At 48.3% G+C, this 20590-nt stretch overlaps 2 protein-coding genes across 4 annotated transcripts in view; both read left to right on the top strand.

Annotated features, from left to right (window-relative positions):
- The first annotated feature begins 508 nt into the window (after positions 1–508).
- Positions 509–14078, top strand: stag2a (STAG2 cohesin complex component a). Of its 3 annotated transcripts, none has more exons than XM_067228760.1 (34): positions 509–638; positions 1948–2072; positions 2177–2255; positions 2463–2621; positions 2721–2817; positions 2926–3002; positions 3099–3303; positions 3479–3630; positions 3912–3985; positions 4435–4558; positions 4810–4908; positions 4991–5070; positions 5308–5415; positions 5644–5752; positions 6041–6158; positions 6657–6760; positions 7327–7419; positions 7529–7618; positions 7731–7934; positions 8074–8144; positions 8480–8567; positions 8663–8743; positions 8870–8962; positions 9127–9301; positions 9656–9795; positions 9897–9998; positions 10150–10298; positions 10429–10557; positions 10901–11109; positions 11239–11467; positions 11702–11812; positions 11943–12069; positions 12194–12271; positions 12453–14078. In XM_067228760.1, the coding sequence occupies exons 2-34, from the start codon at positions 2029–2031 to the stop codon at positions 12474–12476; spliced, it is 3822 nt and encodes a 1273-aa protein (XP_067084861.1). In that variant the 5' UTR covers positions 509–638; positions 1948–2028; the 3' UTR covers positions 12477–14078. The 3 variants fall into 3 exon arrangements, with proteins under 3 accessions (XP_067084861.1, XP_067084862.1, XP_067084860.1); XM_067228761.1 differs by having other exon boundaries at positions 2460–2621; positions 5311–5415; XM_067228759.1 differs by having other exon boundaries at positions 510–638; positions 2460–2621.
- Positions 14079–14637: 559 nt separating this feature from the next.
- Positions 14638–20590, top strand: part of thoc2 (THO complex 2) — a gene marked incomplete in the record, with an annotated part of 26157 nt that continues 20204 nt past the window's right edge. Inside the window, 11 exon segments of the mRNA XM_067229102.1 lie at positions 14638–14723; positions 15769–15824; positions 16164–16255; positions 16468–16519; positions 16664–16734; positions 17063–17184; positions 17845–17978; positions 18321–18481; positions 19012–19104; positions 19239–19394; positions 20535–20590. Coding sequence (XP_067085203.1) covers positions 14638–14723; positions 15769–15824; positions 16164–16255; positions 16468–16519; positions 16664–16734; positions 17063–17184; positions 17845–17978; positions 18321–18481; positions 19012–19104; positions 19239–19394; positions 20535–20590 — 1079 coding nt within the window.

The following is a 20590-nucleotide window of genomic DNA, read 5'->3' as shown; positions in this document are numbered from 1 at the left end:
CTCTAATGAATGTTGATATCCTTGGACGTATAGACGTTTCTAATGTCCATCCTCTGAAATAACTGTGTTTTGATGAAGATTGGTTTCTCTAAAATTACTGTTGGACAGTTCACTATGTAGCCTATACAGGGCATTTAAAAAATACTTTTTAACCTTATAATATGAACTAAAAAACGGTTTATTATATTATCTTGAACTATGGTCTTACAGCTGCGAACAGTAGAAACAGTATTGAAGCAATTGAATTGTTATGCTTTATGAAAGATTCTATTTAGCTAGAAATATACATTTACATTTAGTCATTTAGCAGACTCTTATCCAGAAGATAAGATAATAAACTTCCAATTGAGCTGCGTGCATGCGTAATTTCAATAAGTGTACTGTACAATATTGCCGACAGGTGGTGCATGAGCTACACAAATCTAGCTAGCTAGTATCGAAACAACAAACTGAGCCATGCTAGCTCTAGTGTAGCTATAGAATTGTACGGAATAAGATAGCCCAAAGCACTAACGTTATTTCTAAAAGTGATTAATGTTATTTGTTGGACTTGCAAAGTAGTAAAAACGTTATAACTTCAGCAACATCTGGATCATTTTGTTTTATGTATTTAGCAAGGGATTACTTCAAACAGCGAGGTAAGTTGTAAAATGGCGGATAAGATTCTGGGAATATGTCGTTGTATGTCGCTGTACTGTATATTAAGGAAGAGATGAACAGCTCTGCAGCTCTGTCTTGGTGCTGATATGTCAGGTGAGCACGAGCGTTGGCTAAAATAAGTGATTGCCCTGCAAGGCGCAAGTTAGCTCGCTATGATAGCTAGCCTAGCTAGTGCTAGCTCGCTAGCTATTGTAGCTAGTCAGCTAGCACGACTCAGCCACCTTAGACTTCGACGCGTTAGCTTGCTGGCTAGTTTAGTAATACTGCTGCTAGCTTATGTCAACACAATGTCCATTATAATTGACAAGCTCGAGTGATTTTTGACGGATACGAGATCTACCAATATAATGTTACAGCTTTAAAGAATAGCAGACAAAAGTATTTGTATATAACCAATTTCAATAAGCTAAACTGGTTTGGCTTTCTGTGTGACGTTTAGGCAGCCCGCTGTCAAAAAATGGAGAGCGTCAAAAACATTGTTTACACGGAAGAGCAAGATTTGGTAGTTGGCTAACGATAGCTGGTGAATTAAGCAACAGTACCAAGTGCACACTGACAAGTTTAATACGACAATACTTAGAACATTAAAATATAGCTACCTAGTCTAACGTTAACACTTACTTAAGCCATGTGCATGTTTTGTCTAACACCATCAGTTCTAAGTATATTCTCGCTAGTAGCCTAACACTGACTTTGTCAGGTAGCTCGAGCGAGTTGAGTGCTAACTAGTTAACGACAGTGTCAATTGTTTTTAGCGTAGCGCTAGCTAGCTAATTAATTCACTGCCAATGCTATATCGTCAGCCATACTAGCCAAGCACCCGACATTATCCAATGTCAATGAAAAAAGATGGGAGTATTTTAAGAACGTAGCAGTCTAGTAGATGGCCTTACATGGAATGGGCCTCAAAATGGAGGGAAATAAATGCTTTTTAATGTGTTTTCTGGTCTTTCATAAATGCAATATATAACAGCCTCATATATGTCTGTTACTGTCAAGTGCGTGACCATACAATGTTCTATCGCACCATAAAAGCTAAACGAAAACTGATTTGTGACATCTGTGCCAAAATTCTAACTTACAATTCTAACCATTAACCAACCACCATGACCTTTGACCTGTAAACTGAAGATAACGGCACCATCCTGCTCTGAAACCTTTTTATAGAGTTTGGAATTTGACAATTGTATCCAGTTTGAATTTGTGGTAGTGGTCATTATTATGGAGATAACATAACCAATAGTGTTAATTTCAAATCAAACAGTTGTTTCTGTTCTTTTGCTCAAGGTTTAACATCCATTCGGTCAGATCTTGAGGAGAGGAAGTCCATCCTGATTTGCAAGGGTCTGAAAAGAAAATGTTAAAGAAATGATAGCAGCACAAGAGTTACACTCAGATTTCCAGTTTCCTCAGTGAGTACTTTGGTAATGCGGTTATATTTCCAAATTGTTATGCATGGGTGGGGAAAGCATTTTATTGAGTTCAAAAGCAACATAAGTGTCAACTGTGTCAACAGAGAGGCTGATACACAGTTGTCATCTGATACAGACCTTGAGGACCCTGATGGAAAGAATGCAAAGACATGGAAAGGAAAAGTGAGTCCAGTTCTGTGAACGTGATTAAAGCTCCGTCATTTGACGCGTAATTTCTGGCATATTCCCAGTTACTTTGCGAAACGTCGAGCTATTGTGTGCTCAAACAAGGTCCTATGACATATGACTATTGTCACACTGTGCCAGGCCTCCTGCGTATGTCACATGCATTTACATGTTGGTAACATGGTGTTCTTATGCTTCTAGCAGGCTGGCAAAAAGGGGAAAAAAGCCCCTGGAGAAAAAGCCAAAGGTGGTCCTGGAGGGAAGGGCGCAGGTGTGGGTCGAGTGAATGGCCACCACCAGGAAAATGAGATGGAGACTATGACCTTGTTTGAGGTGGTGAAGATGGGAAAGAGTGCCACTCAGGTAGGCGGAGGCTTGATTTACGGCAGCTTGGATCACCGTCTCATAATATTCATAATGAACTACTGAAGTGACGTACTTATCTATTTATTTATGACTTAGTCCGTTGTAGATGACTGGATTGAGTCATACAAGCATGACCGGGACATTGCTCTCCTGGACCTGATCAACTTCTTCATCCAGTGCTCTGGCTGTAAAGGTAGGTGCTCCTTGTGTTTCCTGGCTCAGGTGTCTAAGATCGGTTGGGTCAACATCCCCCCTTTGTGACGGACGAACAAGCCATGACGGGATCGTTTCGCCTCTGCAGGTGCCGTCAGCGGCGAGATGTTCCGAAACATGCAGAACTCCGAGATCATCCGGAAGATGACGGAAGAGTTCGACGAGGTACGCTCCGCGCCGAGGGCCCCGAGGGAGGGCGTGCGCCGGCGGCACGAGCGGCAGTAACGGTGTAACGCAGAATTGTGTCGATGCTCAATACAGGACAGTGGGGACTATCCGCTGACCATGGCCGGGCCGCAGTGGAAGAAGTTCAAGTCGAGCTTCTGCGAGTTCATCGGCGTCCTGGTGCGGCAGTGCCAGTACAGCATCATCTACGACGAGTACATGATGGACACGGTCATCTCGCTGCTCACCGGCCTGTCCGACTCCCAGGTCCGAGCCTTCCGACACACCAGCACGCTCGCAGGTCAGCCCGCGCGCCACGCACGGCAAGAGGCGCTTTTAAAGCACGGGGTCGAAACTTTTCATTGTCGAGACGATTCGAGTTTCTTATTTCGTATTCGTACGGGTCTGTTTCACGGGATTAGGGAGTAAAATAAACGGTCTTTTCTCTCTCTCTCTTTCTTTTTGCCCCCCCGAAGCAATGAAGTTGATGACCGCGTTGGTGAACGTGGCTCTCAACCTCAGTATCAACATGGACAATACGCAGAGGCAGTACGAGGCGGAGAGGAACAAGGTCGCGGGGAAGCGAGCCAACGACAGGCTGGAGCTCCTGTTGCAGAAGCGCAAGGAGGTGAGGGGGGCGGCCTCAGGCACGACCAACACTTCATTGTTTTATAGTCCTTGTAATAGTGGAGTCAGGTGGCTGAGCGGTTAGGAAATCGGGCTAGTAATCTGGAGGTTGCCGGTTCGATTCCTGGCCGCGTCAAATGACGTTGTGTCCTTGGGCAAGGCACTTCACCCTACTTGCCTCGGGGAATGTCCTTGTACTTACTGTAAGTCGCTCTGGATAAGAGCGTCTGCTAAATGACTACATGTAAATGTAATACCTGCTTTCCGTGTGCTTCGTTCCAGCTTCAGGAAAATCAAGATGAGATCGAAAACATGATGAATGCCATTTTCAAAGGAGTGTTTGTTCACCGATACCGGTATGTTTTTAGAAGCGCGTTTCGATATTCGACCGAAATGTGTCGGTCGAATATCTTTGGAATTGTGTTTTGGTCTTGAGGAAAGGTTTTGCTGTGATGCCACATGGTACCCCCGTTATGGTATGGAAACTGATCTCCGGTGCTGAGTCGGCCGATCTTAGCGAAGTCTGCAAGCTGCTCAAATCTCACTGCAAACTCAGAGCGCTTGCTTGAGATATTTAGCTCTTGGCCGCCACCTTGTGTTCAAGACGAGACATCAACAATAACAAAGGCAATCTATTTAATGGCACACATGGCTACAGATTAGACAGGAATTGAGTAGGCCATTAAGATGCCTCTGTATGGCTTCATATTTGATTATAAACATTGTAGCTCACGACTAAATGAACTAAATGTTAAACACTTCATTTTGACAAATGTATTTGTTAAGCCTCTTTTCTCTTCACCAGCGATGCTATAGCTGACATCCGGGCAATCTGCATCGAGGAGATTGGGGTGTGGATGAAAATGTACAGCGACGCATTTCTCAACGACAGTTATCTGAAGTACGTGGGGTGGACGATGCACGACAAGGTAAAGCCTAAACACGTCGTTTCCGTTGACTTTCCATGCATCCATTGTTTTATATTGTGACGCTTACAATCAGTATCTGGTCCGTTAAAAAACAAAACAAATTCAATTCAAATGCATTGTCCGTTTGGCGGGGAACCGCGTCGAAAACGCCCGAACTTCTTTTGAGAACGTTGTCATTCACGGGGGAACCGTCTCTCTCTATCTCTGTGTCTCTCTGTCTCTCTCTGTCTCTGTCTCTCTCTCTCCGGCAGCAAGGTGAGGTGAGGCTGAAGTGTCTGACGGCGCTCCAGGGCCTGTACTACAACCGGGAGCTCAACACCCGCCTGGAGCTGTTCACCAGCCGCTTCAAGGTGAGCCGGAGAGCGCTCTCTGCCCCCGGATCTCTGTGGCCGGCCGGGCCCGTCCACGTATTAACGCTGCTGTCGTTGACAGGATCGCATCGTGTCCATGACTCTGGACAAGGAGTATGACGTCGCCGTGCAAGCCATCAAGCTGTTGACCTTGGTCTTACAGTAAGCATCCCTGCCTTTTTCAGAAGACCGGTCCTTTGCCATTCGATGAGAGTACGCTCTCGTCTATCGTTCCAAAACGACTGTTTTCAGAGCCCTCGAAATAGCCTCATCGTCTTATTGAACCCATCACCAAAGTTGCCGCTAAAGCCGACGTTTAAAACCCGCCCCTTTCATCCTCAGCTTGTCCCACTGAGAATGTGTGTCGTTTCTCCCCCCCCCCCCCCCCCCCCCCCGCAGCAGCAGCGACGAGGTGCTCACGGCGGAGGACTGCGAGAGCGTGTACCACCTGGTCTACTCCGCTCACAGGCCGCTGGCCGTGGCCACCGGGGAGTTCCTCTACAAGAAGTAAGTCTGATCGAATCCTCCGGTCGGAAGTACAAGAGGAAGCCCCCCGTTTTTAGAACGGGCGCGAGCGCCAAGGGAAACGACTGGCATCGATCGAGTCGTCCGAGCGTGGGCCCGGACTCCCCTGGCCGTGGACGTGGAGGAGGAACCCCGCTGTTTTGGGGGAAGGCGAGGGGCGAAACCCGTGGACGGGTGATGCTGACGGCGGGAGCGTTTTCTCGTTCGCAGGCTCTTCAGCCACCGGGGCGCGGAGGAGGAGGGGCTGCCCAGGAGGGGGAGGCAGAGCCACAACGGCAGCCTCATCAAGACCACCGTCTTCTTCTTCCTGGAGAGCGAGGTGGGTCTCCCGCACCCGCCTTTGTTGATTATGATAGCGGGACTCGCATGACATGTGATTGATTTAGCGGACGCTTTTATCCAATGTGACTTGCAAAAAGTGCTTCCAGTAAGTAAAGCATAAAATACCAGACCAAATTCGTAAAATTGGGGCAAGGCAATCAGTTTTCACAGGGACCACCACGAGGAGCGAACAGCTGCTTCAGGTGCCCCCGGGTGACGTGATGAGCGTCGCCCGGTCCGGGTGTGACTGGACTGACGAGGGCCTGGCGGCTCCCCTGTGTTGCAGCTCCACGAGCACGGCGCCTACCTGGTGGACAGCCTGTGGGAGTGTGCTGCCGAGCTGCTGAAGGACTGGGAGAGCATGATCAGCCTGCTGCTGGACGAGCCCATGCCAGGGGAGGAGGGTGAGGAGGAGGAGGGGGGAGGGGGGGAGGAGGGTGAGGAGGAGGGGGGAGGAGGGTGAGGAGGAGGGGGGGGGGAGGGGGGGAGGAGGAGGGGGGAGGGGGGAGGAGGGTGAGGAGGAGGAGGGGGGAGGGGGAGGGGGGAGGAGGGGGAGTGGGGGAGGAGGAGGGGGGAGCCCATGCCGGGGGAGGACCTCTCTGTCTTTCTATCTGTCTCTCTCTTGCTCTCTCTCTCTCTTTCTGTCTCTCTCTCTTGCTTTCTCTCTCTTTCTATCTGTCTCTCTCTTTCTATCTGTCTCTCTCTCTTGCTCTCTCTCTCTCTTTCTATCTGTCTCTCTCTCTTGCTCTCTCTCTCTCTTTCTATCTGTCTCTCTCTCTCTTTCTCTCTATCTATGTCTCTCTCTCTCTCCCTATCTTGTATGTCTCACGTATCTATGTATCTCTCCTATTTATATTTTTCTGTCTCCCTCTCCTATTTATATTGATCCGTCTCTATTTCAGCCCTGACGGACCGTCAAGAGACGGCCCTGATAGAGCTCATGCTCTGTGCCATACGCCAGGCGTGCGAGTGCCACCCTCCTGTGGGCCGCGGGACGGGGAAGAGGGTGAGTCCTCCTGCCAAACCCCCGGCCCCAGCACAGGGGCTGGAGCCGGCCTTCCCTTAGGGGCTGGAGCCGGCCTTCCCTTAGGGGCTGGAGCCGGCCTTCCCTTAGGGGCTGGAGCCGGCCTTCCCTTAGGGGCTGGAGCCGGCCTTCCCTTAGGGGCTGGAGCCGGCCTTCCCTTAGGGGCTGGAGCCGGCCTTCCCTTAGGGGCTGGAGCCGGCCTTCCCTTAGGGGCTGGTGCCGGCCTTCCCTTAGGGGCTGGAGCCGGCCTTCCCTTAGGGGCTGGAGCCGGCCTTCCCTTAGGGGCTGGAGCCGGCCTTCCCTTAGGGGCTGGAGCCGGCCTTCCCTTAGGGGCTGGGGCCGGCCTTCCCTTAGGGGCTGGGGCCGGCCTTCCCTTAGGGGCTGGGGCCGGCCTTCCCTTAGGGGCTGGGGCCGGCCTTCCCTTAGGGGCTGGAGCCGGCCTTCCCTTAGGGGCTGGAGCCGGCCTTCCCTTAGGGGCTGGCGTTCCTTCACATCTCTGAAGCGTTTCAGACTTTTTTATTGGGCTCTTTCTGAATCGTTCCCAAAAGGTCTTGACCGCCAAGGAGAAGAAGACTCAGCTGGACGACCGGACGAAAATCACGGAGATTTTTGCCGTGGCTTTGCCTCTGCTGTTGGCCAAGGTGTCCGTTTACATACTAATTTGTCCAATTATCCAAGTTGGCCAAGTTTGCTTCTACCCCTGAGACGCAATTAAACTCTTGCTTGTTCTTATTCTTAATCTCCTCACAGTACTCGGTTGATGCGGAAAAAGTTACCAATTTACTCCAGCTACCGCAGTTCTTTGACTTGGAAATCTATACCACCGGTCGATTAGAAAAGGTGAACCAAAATGTGGATTTGTGAAGGAAAAGTAGTTGCATTGGAAAATCATTATGTATTGCAAACTGTATCTTACTTGTGTGTGTGTGTGTGTGTGTGTGTGCTTGTGAAGCACTTGGAGTCTCTGATGCGGCAGATCCGGGAGGTGGTGGAGAAGCACACGGAGACAGACGTGCTGGAGGCCTGCTCCATGACCTACCACGCCCTCTGCAACGAGGAGTTCACCATCTTCAACAAGGTGGACATCGCCCGCTCGCAGCTGCTGGACGAGCTGGTGGACAAGTTCAACAGGCTACTGGAGGACTTTTTGCAAGAGGTTAGGCTGAGGGGATGAGATGAACATCTCCCTCTTGTGCTATTGTTCGGAAGTGATGTACGGCGTACAGATTTAGGCTGGGAGTGAATCGCATGGTTTCATTGGTGATGCAATTCTTTAGTTTTGTGATTGTTTCCAGGGGGAGGAGCCTGATGAAGATGATGCGTATCAGGTTCTGTCCACACTAAAGAGAATCACCGCGTTCCACAAGTAAGACCACGAGCCTCGTGGCAGTTGCTCTTGTCCAGCTGTCACACCCCGTCGGTGTCACACCCTGATTTAAACAATGTATCTCTCTCTCTCTCTCTCTCTGTCTCTCTCTCTGTCTTTCTCTTTCTGTGTTTCTTTCTCTCTCTCTCTCTCTCTCTCTCTCTCTCTCTCTCTCTCTCTCTCTCTCTCTCTCTCTCTCTCTCTCTCTCTGTGTCTCTCTCTCTGTCTTTCTCTTTCTGTGTTTCTTCTCTCTCTCTCTCTCTCTCTCTCTCTCTCTCTCTCTCTCTCTCTCTCTCTCTCTCTCTCTCTCTCTCTGTGTCTCTCTCCTCCCACAGCGCGCACGATCTCTCTCAATGGGATTTATTCGCCAGCAATTATAAGCTACTCAACACGGGTCTCCAGAACGGGGACATGCCCGAGCAGGTACCCCCCCCTGAAGCCTGACCCGACCAGCATAGTTTGTGACGCTCTCTCATTCCAACTGTCCCTAACGTGTCTGGTACCCCCCCCCCCCCCAGATTGTCATCCACGCGATGCAGTGCACACACTACATCATCCTGTGGCACCTCGCCAAGGTCTCCGAGGGCAGCTCCAAAAAGGTAACCCCCGTGTTCACCCTCCTCCCTTTCCCCCACATGTAGTGACACACAACAACAGGTGTGAATGGAAACCCGTTCCCCGTCTACGTTGGTTGACTGCCTCTTCCCTTCCCCGCTTCCCCCCAGGGGGACATGGTGACCCTGAGGAAGCAGATGAGGGCGTTCTGCCTGATGTGTCAGCGGTACCTGACCAGCGTCAACACCACAGTCAAAGAGCAGGTGGGTCCTCTCTAGAGGACTCGCACGTCCCGCCTTTGGGTATCCATCTCCTTGGGGACCTCTAAGCTCTATCCCTGTCTCAGACGAAAAACAACCCTCCCTCCAGCGCTTGTTGTCCCTCCCGTGGGGGGTTTGCTGAGGCGTTCTGCTTGCTTGTTTCCCAGGCCTTCACCATCCTGTGTGACGCCCTGATGATCTTCAGCCACCAGATCGTGTCGTCGGGCCGCGAGCAGCTGGAGACCCTGATCTACACGCCCGACTCCTCCCTCCAGGCGGAGCTGCTCAGCTTCATCCTGGACCACGTCTTCATCGACCAGGACGAGGACAACAACAGCGCAGGTCAGAGCCCGCGGACGGGTCCCCGACATGGCCGACCAGCCGGGAGCCATTTTACATTTAGTCATTTAGCAGACGCTCTTATCCAGAGCGACTTACAGTAAGTACAGGGACATTCCCCCCCGAGGCAAGTAGGGGGAAGTGCCTTGCCCAGGGACACAACGTCATTTGTCACGGCCTGGAATCGAACCGGCAACCCTCTGGTTTGATAGCCCGACTGCCTAACCGCTCAGCCATCTGACCCCTTCAGACAGACGGTTCCCGACTTGGCAGACAGCCGGGAGGATGGGGGAGGATGGCTGGAATCGCCGTAAACACAAGCGTTGTCACGCTTACGTAACGTTTGTTTGTTTGCAGACGGGCAGCAAGATGACGAGGCCAGTAAGATCGAGGCGTTGCATAAAAGGCGAAACTTGCTGGCGGCCTACTGCAAACTGATCATTTACAACGTGGTGGAGATGAACACTGGAGCGGACATATTTAAGCAGTACATGAGGGTAGGTATTTTCCCCCTTTCTCCAGTTTCCTTGAGCGAATCAGTCCTGTTAATATTTTTCCATCAAAGTTTGTCGTTTTTTAATAATTTTTTATTCCGCAGTATTACAACGATTATGGAGATATCATTAAGGAGACCATGGCTAAAACGAGACAAATTGATAAAATCCAGTGTGCCAAGACACTCATTCTGAGTTTGCAGCAGGTAAGACGACCCTCTGCCCTTCAAACTGCGATGCTCAGACGCAAGACATCTCAGGGGAAAACAGACAGTGTATATTTAAAATAATATTTGACCATGTTTTATTTGTATTTTGATGGATTCAGTTGAAAGGGTCGATGCTTTTGTCTTCCAGTTGTTCAACGAGATGTTGTCCGATCTCGGGTGCACCTTCGACCGCTCCTCGTCCTCATTCTGCGGCATTAAAGAGCTGGCCCGACGGTTCTCCCTGACCTTTGGCCTGGATCAGCTCAAGACCAGGGAGGCCATAGCCATGTTACACAAGTAAGCTGGAGCTGCCAAAGGCCTAATTGTCATGCAAACAAGGGGGTTTTCGACCGCCATTAATATTGTAGTCATTGTGGATTGATACGTCGGCCATCTTGTTACCAAACGTGTCTCCTTCTCTGCTCAGGGATGGCATCGAGTTTGCCTTCAAGGAGCCCAGTCCTCAGGGAGAGGGAAACCCACCTCTCAACCTCGCCTTTCTGGACATCCTGAGCGAGTTCTCCTCCAAACTGCTCCGACAGGACAAGAAAACCGTGTAAGTACTCCCAACGAAAGAGCCAGTGACATTCATCTGTATGTAATAGGAGCAGTGAAGACCTTACATTTACATTTACATTTAGTCATTTAGCAGACGCTCTTATCCAGAGCGACTTACAGTAAGTACAGGGACATTCCCCCGAGGCAAGTAGGGTGAAGTGCCTTGCCCAAGGACACAACGTCATCTGGCATGGCCGGGAATCGAACTGGCAACCTTCTGATTACAAGCCCGCTTCCCTAACCGCTCAGCCACCTGACTCCACCTTCCCAGAGGTTCCCGGAAACCTTGCTAACGGAACGTTTAAGCTGTTGTTCCCCTCCGGGGGGCGCTTTTTCCGCAGTCACCTGTACCTGGAGCGGTTCATGACCTTCCAGATGGCCCTGCAGCGGGAGGACTGCTGGCTCCCCCTCATCTCCTACAGGAACTCCCTCCAGGCCGGAGGAGATGACGACACCATGTCGGTCATCAGCGGCATCAGCAGCCGGGGCTCCACCGTCAGGAGCAAGAAGGCCAAGCCAGCCAGCACCGGCAAGCGGAAACTGCCAGAAGGTGAAGGACTTCACGTTGGCGGTGGCGCCGCTTGACATTCTTCCAAGAGCTTTCTCATGAATACAAATGAAGTTCCCGTCGAGCTTCTTCCTGTACCGTCTAACCCCTACGTGTTCCCTCCCTCGGCAGAGGAGACCAGCTGCAGCAGCATGGACGCCGCGTGGCTGAACCGCGAGCAGGGAGCCCAGACGCCAGGCATGATGCCCTCGCCCCACCTCACCTCCACCGTCCTGAGGGACCCCAAGAAGCCGAGGGCGGACGACGGCTACGCGGGCGTGTACGCCATGACGTCGGAACCGACGCCGCACCAGCCCACGGCCCACCCGCAGCACCATCACCAAGCCCCCATGGACTACAAGTAATGAAGCACGTCTTCCTAGCGGAACACAACACTTAACAAAGTCCGCAGCACTCACAACCTTTTTAAAAAGGAACTCCCTCTTTGCGTTAACTGCATGCATCACGTTTTACACGCTAGTCCTCCCTCTAAACGACCCTTGTGACATACACAGGATGTAAACAAGGTGAATCGAGGGGGGGGGGGTGGGGGATACAAGTTTGAACGACCTGTCGCTCTGTCCCCTGTCCCCAGCACCCAGGTAACGTGGATGCTGGCACAGAGGCAGCAAGCGGAGGCCCGGCAGCAACAGGAGCGTGCCAGCATGCAGTACGCCAAGATGAGGAGCCACATGCAGCACGCCATGTAAGAAACGCATGCTTCTCCCCCCCCCCCCACCCCCCCTCCCCCCCCATGCATAGCAGGCATTGTAGGTCGACTCCGGTGTGGAATGTCCTCTAATAGCTGATCTCTGGTTTCCTTCTGGAAACCCCAGCCGACGAGGGTCGGGGCTCATGGAGGACGACGAGGAGCCGATAGTCGAGGATGTGATGATGTCGTCCGAGGATCGCTTGGAAGACCTCAACGAGGGCATGGATTTCGACACCATGGATATCGATCTGGTAAACGTGACATACTTGGCGACGTATCCGTTTCCTCGATACGTTTTTAGAATGAAACCATCTCTCACTTTAATACCGTTAAGATACGAGTTCTGTAACGGAACTGCGGTTCTCTTCTAAACAGCCACCGTCAAAGAATCGCAGGGAGAGATTGGAACTGAAGCCTGACTATTTTGATCCATCTTCTATCATGGATGATTCGGTTGGTATTGGGTTATTGTTTTGAGTGTTCGTGGTCTAGAGATGGTTCGTTTTGAAGCTTGAACACAAAGTACTGCCTGGCGATGGGAGTGTCTGATAGCAATGTCAGTGCAAGTCCTGAATGTGTCCTCCCATTTGTACAGAACATGAACACTAAAAACAAGTTGTTTCTCTTCCTCTAGGTCCTCAATGTTTCAATGTTCTAAACTGGTTTGGGTAGATCTTCGAGGAGGACGGCTTGTGTTACCGAAAACCTTTTTGAAGACTAGAAGTATTCTCTGTAGAGAATTTAGTTCAAGATTTACCCATGGGACTTCATGAGATGGTAGTGGATGCCCATATGACATCATGTTTTGAATTTGACCTTTACCATTGTCAATCTTTGGAAAGGCTTATGTAAATACATAACGGCTGATATACAATTTTAAAAATCTGGCATGGCATGCAGCCATATTATATAGAGCATATATATACAGTAAGAGAAAATGTGAAATGTCTTCATATTGTTAGAAGGCCTTTCCGCAAATATGAAACATAAGGTTCTCAGAATTCTCTCTCTGTCATGGTATTTTTTAGAGGTTTCTCTGTTCTGCTTTTATAACTTATAGAAAACTTTGATTTATAGATATTTTGTAATGACAATCAGATGTAAATCGATACTTTATAATCATGTTATTACACATAGAGTACAGAAATTAACCTTTGTATTGGAATTGCTGGTGTGTTACATTGAATGTGGCAGTTAGTTTCTTTCGCCAGTGTTATAATTAAGACCTCTTGTTAAACTGATCATGCCCAAGTTGCCAAAATGACTCATTTGATAGGCATAATTATTATTATGAATCACTTTAATTGTTTGATTTGAATGCTATGTAGCTTTTGAAGAGTGGTACAAATGTTTGCAGAGGGGTTTGTATAAAAAACAGCAGTCAGAATATTCACTGTTGTACCACTGTGTAATGTCTGTAAGAGAAGTTGTTATAGTTTTAAAAATACAGCATTATAGACATTGGATAAGCTATCACAACATCATAATATATTATTATATATTATATATATATATAATTATATATTATAGGTATAAACATATATTGTGTGATATATTGTGAATCGGTGCTCGTTTTATATTTAGTTGATTTGAATTCCAGCTTCGGCGACGGTTCAATAGAATGTAAACAGGTTGAAATCATCCACCCAACTAATGTGCAGTCATGCATATGAATTCTCATTTGAATTTGTATGGTTCTGTTCCGTTTGTGTGTTTTTTTAAGTATTCTTGTTCAATTAATGTTTCTTTACCTCTGTGTACATTAGGTCAGTTAGCCGATTCCCAACAGGTATTTCTGGAGGATTAAGATAAATCATTGATTGTGTAAAAATTATAGTTTTATACAGCCACAGCAGCTTGAAACCGGTGAGAAATCCTCTCCATTGTCAAAAACAGAAATGTTACACCGAAGTCTAAATGCAGAACTACAAACCAGAAAGAGATATAATATTTTCATTATTTAGATTGTAGTAATGTTAGACAGGAAAGAGTACGTAAATATATCCCATTGATGTTTCACTTAAATTAGACATAGGCAGCATAAGGTCATTTCCTTTCTATTGTCACTGCGTTGAACTGCTGAGAGAAAGTGTGTGCATACATAAATGTATATGTATACACACATATATTATATATATTCAAGTGTATATAAATTTGTGTTTTTTATTCTATTTACAAAGTGTCCACTGTACCATTTATGGTTTGTATTTATGTCTGGAGACAGTAACTTTTTGAACAAAATAAACCCCTTGCAATTGTGTGATGATACAGTTGGAGTCACGTTAATATTGACAGCACAGCAGAATGTGTGAACTCAGCCATGTCCAAGGGTGAACACTGTAACTCACGTGAGTTGTGGCAGGTAGAGTTGTTAAATGCTGCAGAATATTTTGATATAAGGACAAGCCTGGTGACCTTCCTATATATGGTTTATGAAAGCTGGTGACAACTCACAAGTGTATCACTTGTGATTTCAGATTTCAATTCTTATGATTTATACTTTGGTTGCTTGATCGATGATGTGCCCTAATAGCCTTTATTGTCTTGACAGTGGAAGATAAATAATTTAAATATAAAACACCTGCCTGGGCATAGGCCATCACAATGCAGTTTGGCAAGAACAAAGAAGTCTCACAAAAGTATTATTTGAAATATGACTCGCAGAAAATCGCAAATGAATACCGTATTGAGATGTGATGGATAAAAATGTAGGTCATCCGTGTAATTTTGCAGGGGAGACGTGTTTACTCTGGGTCCCACGATGCACTATGATTCAACTACATTCTTTGACCCTGTGCATTCAGCAAGACATCCGGGCTATGTGTGGCATTGTAGGGAAGATGGCGACACTTATCCTCCCTGCTGATTGGATCAAAAACTGGGAAAAATCTGGAAAACATGAGTTGTAAGTAGAATTGTAATGTTAAATTCGGCACAGGAGTATCTTGGTGTTATGGATTTGATATTACTTGCTAGATCATGGAACTAGTTAAGCGGCAATCCTCGTACAAAACCTGTCAGCTTGCAATGTGAACTAGCTGGCTAGCTAGCTTTTAAGATAGCTATCCAGCCTTGCCCATCATTAGCTCGCAATCCCCCTCACTGTATTTCACTCAAAATAATAAGATAGTAATAGCTAGACTTGGGCATCAGCGACGAAGTATAGCTAAGAAATAAAAAGTTCGACTCAGACGTCAATAAATGTGAGTTGTTTATTGTGGCTGGCTAGCTAGCAGCATGCATGCATGCGACCAGGTTATGTTTAGAAAACGTACAAGCTAGCCTAGCTAGAGCTAGCTTTGTTTCTCTATCTAGCTAGCTATGTATATCCTAGCTGTTCTTGGAGAGCCAATCACCAATATCACATATGGCTAACTAGCTAGCTAACAGTTAGCGAGTTTAACGTTAGCCTAGTTGCTAGCTAGATAGTTGGAGGGAAATAACTCGCTTGCTAGCCAAGTAAGTACAAGACTAGCTAACGTTGGGCTGCACATGCTAACCACTAGTGCGACCATATTTTTTATTACATAGCTTCTTGTTGTAAGTCTAGTTTACTTGGCTAGCTAGCTAACTGCGACAATATTAAAGTTGCCTTTATCAGTGACGATAGTAGCACACTGGCTAGCTTTTAGTAATATTGCTCTCAGGACTAACTGTTGATGCATTTGTTTGTGTTCACAATAACCTGCACATGCCAGTCCTGAACAAACCCAGCTAGCTAGACTTGCACTAAGTAGCTAGGATTGTTAAATTGGGATTGTTGGGAATTAGTTTGACCTAATATCCAATACCAGCTGGCATTTATTTCAAAGCAGGCAGTGCGTTGTTAAACAACTAACTATAAGTCTAATGGGGTCCCCAGGAATGAAATATTTTGTAAGATGTCTGAAGTTTATACTTTTATTAAAAGTCAATGCAATCTCATGGTGGCTGTACTCGTTTCTTTACAGTGTGCAACTGTGTAAGGATCTTACAGAGAAATCGAATCACGACAGCACGTTAAAAGGTGAGAGTGCATATAACCGAAACCTTGCATTCAGATTCAAAACCAGCTATTTTATATGGTACTTGCCAGTACAAAATATATGAATGATTTAAGAATAATGATGTGTATTAAGAGATATAGGCCTTTTTAGTGTGGTTGTCATTAAAACTTAGCAGGGTTAACCTAGCAGGGATATGTAGACTAACTCGCATAACTATTGATGGGCTAATCTATTTTTAAGTTTTGAGAACAAAGACGGGTGCTAACTCGTAGGAGCCAGAATTCCATGATAGTGGTTAGACTTGTTTGAATAGGCACAACACTAAATTCTTCATCCATTCATTCCTCTTGGTCCTGCAGATATACAGGCTGCCCTGTACGAACTCTGCTGGCATGTTGTACAGGGCAATTTCAAGTTGGACCTCGCTGCTACTGTCCTTGGTGACATGATGGTAAGGCAGTTTTCAGACTCAGTCCTTCAAGGGTTTCAGTGTGGCGTCTGTTTGGTGACAGCTGTGCTTTACAAGGATGTGGACCACACATTTGCTTGTCAAATGAGGGCAGGAACGTGGCCAACAAGATTGATGTTGGAAGAAACGCCTTTTGTTTTTATTAATCCGTTACAACCTTGTGCCTTTTTGTAATGACCCGATTTGATTTCCAGGAGCTGCGAGACGACATGCCGTCTATTTTAGCAGATGTTTTCAGTATATTAGGTAGGTATGAGTTTGAGGTCCATTTGATCTGGCATTTCCAAAGATGAAAACGAGTGCACTTAATTGTATTGCGTCTTTTGCCGTTAAATTAAATTGCAAATGATACATTTCACATGCACTAAGTTTTCTTGCCCTGTTTTTCAGATATAGAGACGGGGGCGATGGAGGAAAAAAACAAACGCGACCATTATACACAGTTGGTTGGCGCTTGTCTGGTAAGAGTCTCATTACGAAAAGCGGGTTTTATTTTCTTTTAATGCTGAAAAACTCACTGGGTGGCAGTGTTGTACAACAGAGAACGTAGCCGTTGCTCTTTCCTGTCTTCACTGCGTATAGGTATATAAATAAGTAACTGAAATGAAAACGAAAACCTAAATATAATATTTTTTGGGCGACTGTTATTGTCAGCTTAATTCCAAACTCTTACTCTAAACATGTCAAATCTTACCCATATCTAATTGCTAATGTTGTTATTGTGTCGTGCTCCGTTTTACTGCACATGGTCTTTATTAATATATCGTTATCTTATTCCCGTTTTTCCAGTTGTTTGTGCCGGACGCTATCCTAAAAGAAAGGCTGGACCCAGAGACCCTGGAGTCCCTGGGACTCATAAAACAGGCTCATCAGTTCAACCAGAAAATAGTCAAAATCAAGACGAAACTCTTGTGAGTCTTTGCTTTGTCCATCGCTGCTGAAGCAGGGCTGTGATCGCGGCCAGCAGGGGTGAATGTCCTGTGTTATGACAGTTCGGTTTGGTCAAACAGGATAAGACATTTCATCTTGTTTAGCCTTTCATGCATCAAGGCGTCGGCGTAACTCTGCAATGTCTTTTAAAGTAGCATATGAAGTGGGCTGACTAACCCATTATCGACGGCGGTAAAGGCCAAGTGACACACCACACACAGTCTCCGGCACTTTCCCTTCGGCATAAACTATCCTTTATCTGCAGGCCCAGTAAGCCTGGCAGTGCTGTGTTAGTCTGCTGCGCTCTGTCACATCCTCCCCCCCCCCCACCCCACCCCCGTGTGTCCCCATCAGCCGAAGCTCTTGATAAAAAAAATTCAAAAAACGGATTCGTTCACCTGATCGAATTTGTGATTTAAACATGGCAGCCACATCTCAAATCAGGGAGTTGAAAAGCAGCTGTTTAATTAGCAACGGATGACATTCCGTTGGGATTATCTACCGGGGGGAGGGGGGGGGGGGAGAATACGTGATTTCAATACATATCGTGTGAAGACAACGTTGTGTGCTTTTGAAGTATCCCATGCCTCCACTCTAGATGTGTTTTTAATTGATGTTTTTGTGTGCCTTCCCACCGTCAGCTACAAGCAACAGAAGTTCAACTTGCTGAGGGAGGAGAACGAGGGCTACGCCAAGCTGATCACGGAGCTCGGCCAGGACCTGTCGGGCAGCATCACCAGCCTCCTAGTCCTGGAGAGCATCAAGTCTCTCATAGGTACGAAACCCGCTCCTGTCTCTTGCATTCTCCCTCCTTTTAAACAACCAGGTTGACCTCGGTCGTACCTCTGTGTCTCGGCTTGTCGATGAAAGGTGTGACTCGTTTTGGGCTTTCGACGAGCCCCGAACGTATTGGAGATTTTGAACGAGGCAGACGGCACAATTTCAGCTCAAACGTTGCCCCAGAGCTGATGTATTTGTTCCATTACAACCAGATCCGACCGTTTCCCTTAAATGGGTCTCTTCTCTTATCTCTTTTTTTTTTTCTTTCTGGCAAGTCTGTACTCTATTATATTTTTTAACATGAATTTTAAATGTGTTTTCCCCCACCATTTCCCAGGATGCTTCAACCTAGACCCCAACCGCGTGCTCGACATCATCCTGGAGGTGTACGAGTGCCGCTCCGACCAGGACGAGTTCTTCCTCCCCCTCATCAAGTCGTACATGTGCGAGCCCCTCACTCTCTGCCACATCCTGGGCTTCAAGTTCAAGTTCTGCCAGGTGAGGCCTCCGTCTGGCCCTCGCCGCCTGGCCCTCGCCGCCTGGCCCTCGCCGCCTGGCCCTCGCCGTCTCCTCCCCCGCAGCCACTCCGGGGCACAGGCAGACAGGAAAGCAAAGGAATGACTGCCCCCTCGGAGCGCAATCCATAAGCAATTTGGATGAGATAGTCTTCCGAGGTGTATTGATGAGGGCATAATTCTTCCCCCGGATCCCAAAATTCTCCTGATTTTATCGCTCGACCGCAGAATCGAGAGAGAGAGAGGGAGAGGGAGGGAGAGGGAGGGAGGGAGAGAGAGAGAGAGGGAGAGAGAGAGGGAGAGAGAGAGAGAAAAGGAGGGGTGCAGTCAAACGTGATGGGCATAGCGATTTTCTGATGTAGTCGGAATCAACACTTGGGCTTCGAGACCTGACTCCAGACAGGCTGAATTGGTAGTTCTGTTGGAATGCACCCGGTCGCCCCGTGCCTCATGAATGAGATCCTCCCATTAGAGTCCGGTTTTCTCAAAATATTCTCTGTCTCTCTCTCTCAGGAGCCCAACGAGGAGACTCCTAGGTCGCTCTACCACATCGCCGCCGCCCTCCTGCACCACAACCTCATAGAGCTGGAGGACATCTACGTGCACGTAAGGACCATTCGGTTCACCCCCCTCGCCGTACGCGGTTGACCGTATCCCGTCACGGTTAGGAGTACGAGATCAGATACGGCCTGTGTGACCCTGACCTGTGGTGACGTGTCCTCTCGTCCCCCTCCTCCCAGCTGATGCCCCTGGACGCCGCCATCGTGGAGGAGCACAAGCGCGACATCACGGAGGCCAAGCAGATCGCCCGCAAGCTCACCATGGTGGTGGTGCCCTCGGAGAAGAGCGAGGACAAGGACAGGGAGAAGGACAAAGAGGAGGAGAAGAACGACAAGGTAAACACGTCGCCATCCGCCCCCCGCCCCCCCCGGCTCAGTTGCCCCCCCCCTCCTCCCCCGTCTCATAACGTTTTCGAGAGTCCCCACCCCCGCTCGCGTGACCTCTGGGAATGAGGAATGTCGGAACCTGCGTCATCTACGTATCGCCTGTCAGTCAACTGCTCCGTCAGTCAGACAGGTTTCTGTCGGGGCCACTGACGACTAGGACTCTGCAAGCGCTGGAGGAGGAGAATGAGGTTCCTTGAGTTGAAAAGGGATCGCGACCCTGACATACAGCCGTGCACACTCCCCCCCCCCCCCCCCCCCCCTTCTCACCAGCTGCCCGCGTCCTAACGCCCGCGTCCTAGCGCCCGCATTAACAAACAGCCACACTGAAGGCCTCTGTAGGCCTTGTTTTTGAAAATAACTCCTGCCCCGCAGCCCCGGCTCCAGATTGTCAGAATGCATCGCTTTGATGTGGACGGCTGAATCATGCTCGCGCTACATTTGGCGAAATCAGCATTAAGTAAATCCATTTTTTTTTGTGTGTGTGTTTTTTGTTAGATTGCTCCGAACGGTAATCCTTCTTAAACTGGAACCATTACGCTTAAAATATCCCCTCACTTTTTTTGCTAGTTTTTTATTTTTTGGGGGGGGGGGGGGGGGGGGGGGGGGGGACAGGAGATCTGTCCAGTGAAATGTGTCATGGTGATGGTGCAGGATCAGGAGGCCCGCCTCGTCCCCGCCCCCTCCGACAGCTCTGCCTTGTTACCGTGTCGTGTCACAGTCGGTTGTGTCCCGGTCCCAGACGAGCGGAGTGCGGCGTCAGATGGGATGAAGAGTCTTCGACAGTGAACAGCTCCCACCCCCAACCCCCCCCTCCACCCCGGTCCCTGTGTTGGGAGAAAATAACACCCCGGGATTTACACGTCGGGCTCTTTTATGTTGTGCAAATCCTCTGTAACCCCTTTTAATGGGGGCTATGTACAGTAGGAGATCCCGTCGCCCACTGATAATGGTGCACCAGAGCCTAGAGTGAAGCTGGATCTAATGCTCAATGACTAACCACCGCTACCCTAATTGCCTTAAGACTCAATGAAGCTACTGCTTACCACACACACACACACACACACTCTCATCATGCTGTGTTGCCCTCAGCCTCCGGATAACCAGAAGCTGGGTCTGTTGGAGGCGCTGTTGAGGATCGGTGACTG

Source organism: Osmerus mordax, chromosome 25 (assembly GCF_038355195.1).
Source record: "Osmerus mordax isolate fOsmMor3 chromosome 25, fOsmMor3.pri, whole genome shotgun sequence".
NCBI classification, from domain to species: domain Eukaryota; kingdom Metazoa; phylum Chordata; class Actinopteri; order Osmeriformes; family Osmeridae; genus Osmerus; species Osmerus mordax.
Note: the sequence above shows the minus strand (reverse complement) of the source record. Positions and strands in the feature narration are given on the sequence as shown.

Coding starts and splice junctions, on each gene's coding strand:
- stag2a (XM_067228759.1), top strand. CDS start 2,029: ATGATAGCAGCACAAGAGTTACACTCAGATTTCCAGTTTCCTCA. Junction 5,753..6,040: donor TCTTCTTCCTGGAGAGCGAG/GTGGGTCTCCCG, acceptor CCTGTGTTGCAG/CTCCACGAGCACGGCGCCTA. Junction 12,070..12,193: donor ACACCATGGATATCGATCTG/GTAAACGTGACA, acceptor TCTTCTAAACAG/CCACCGTCAAAGAATCGCAG.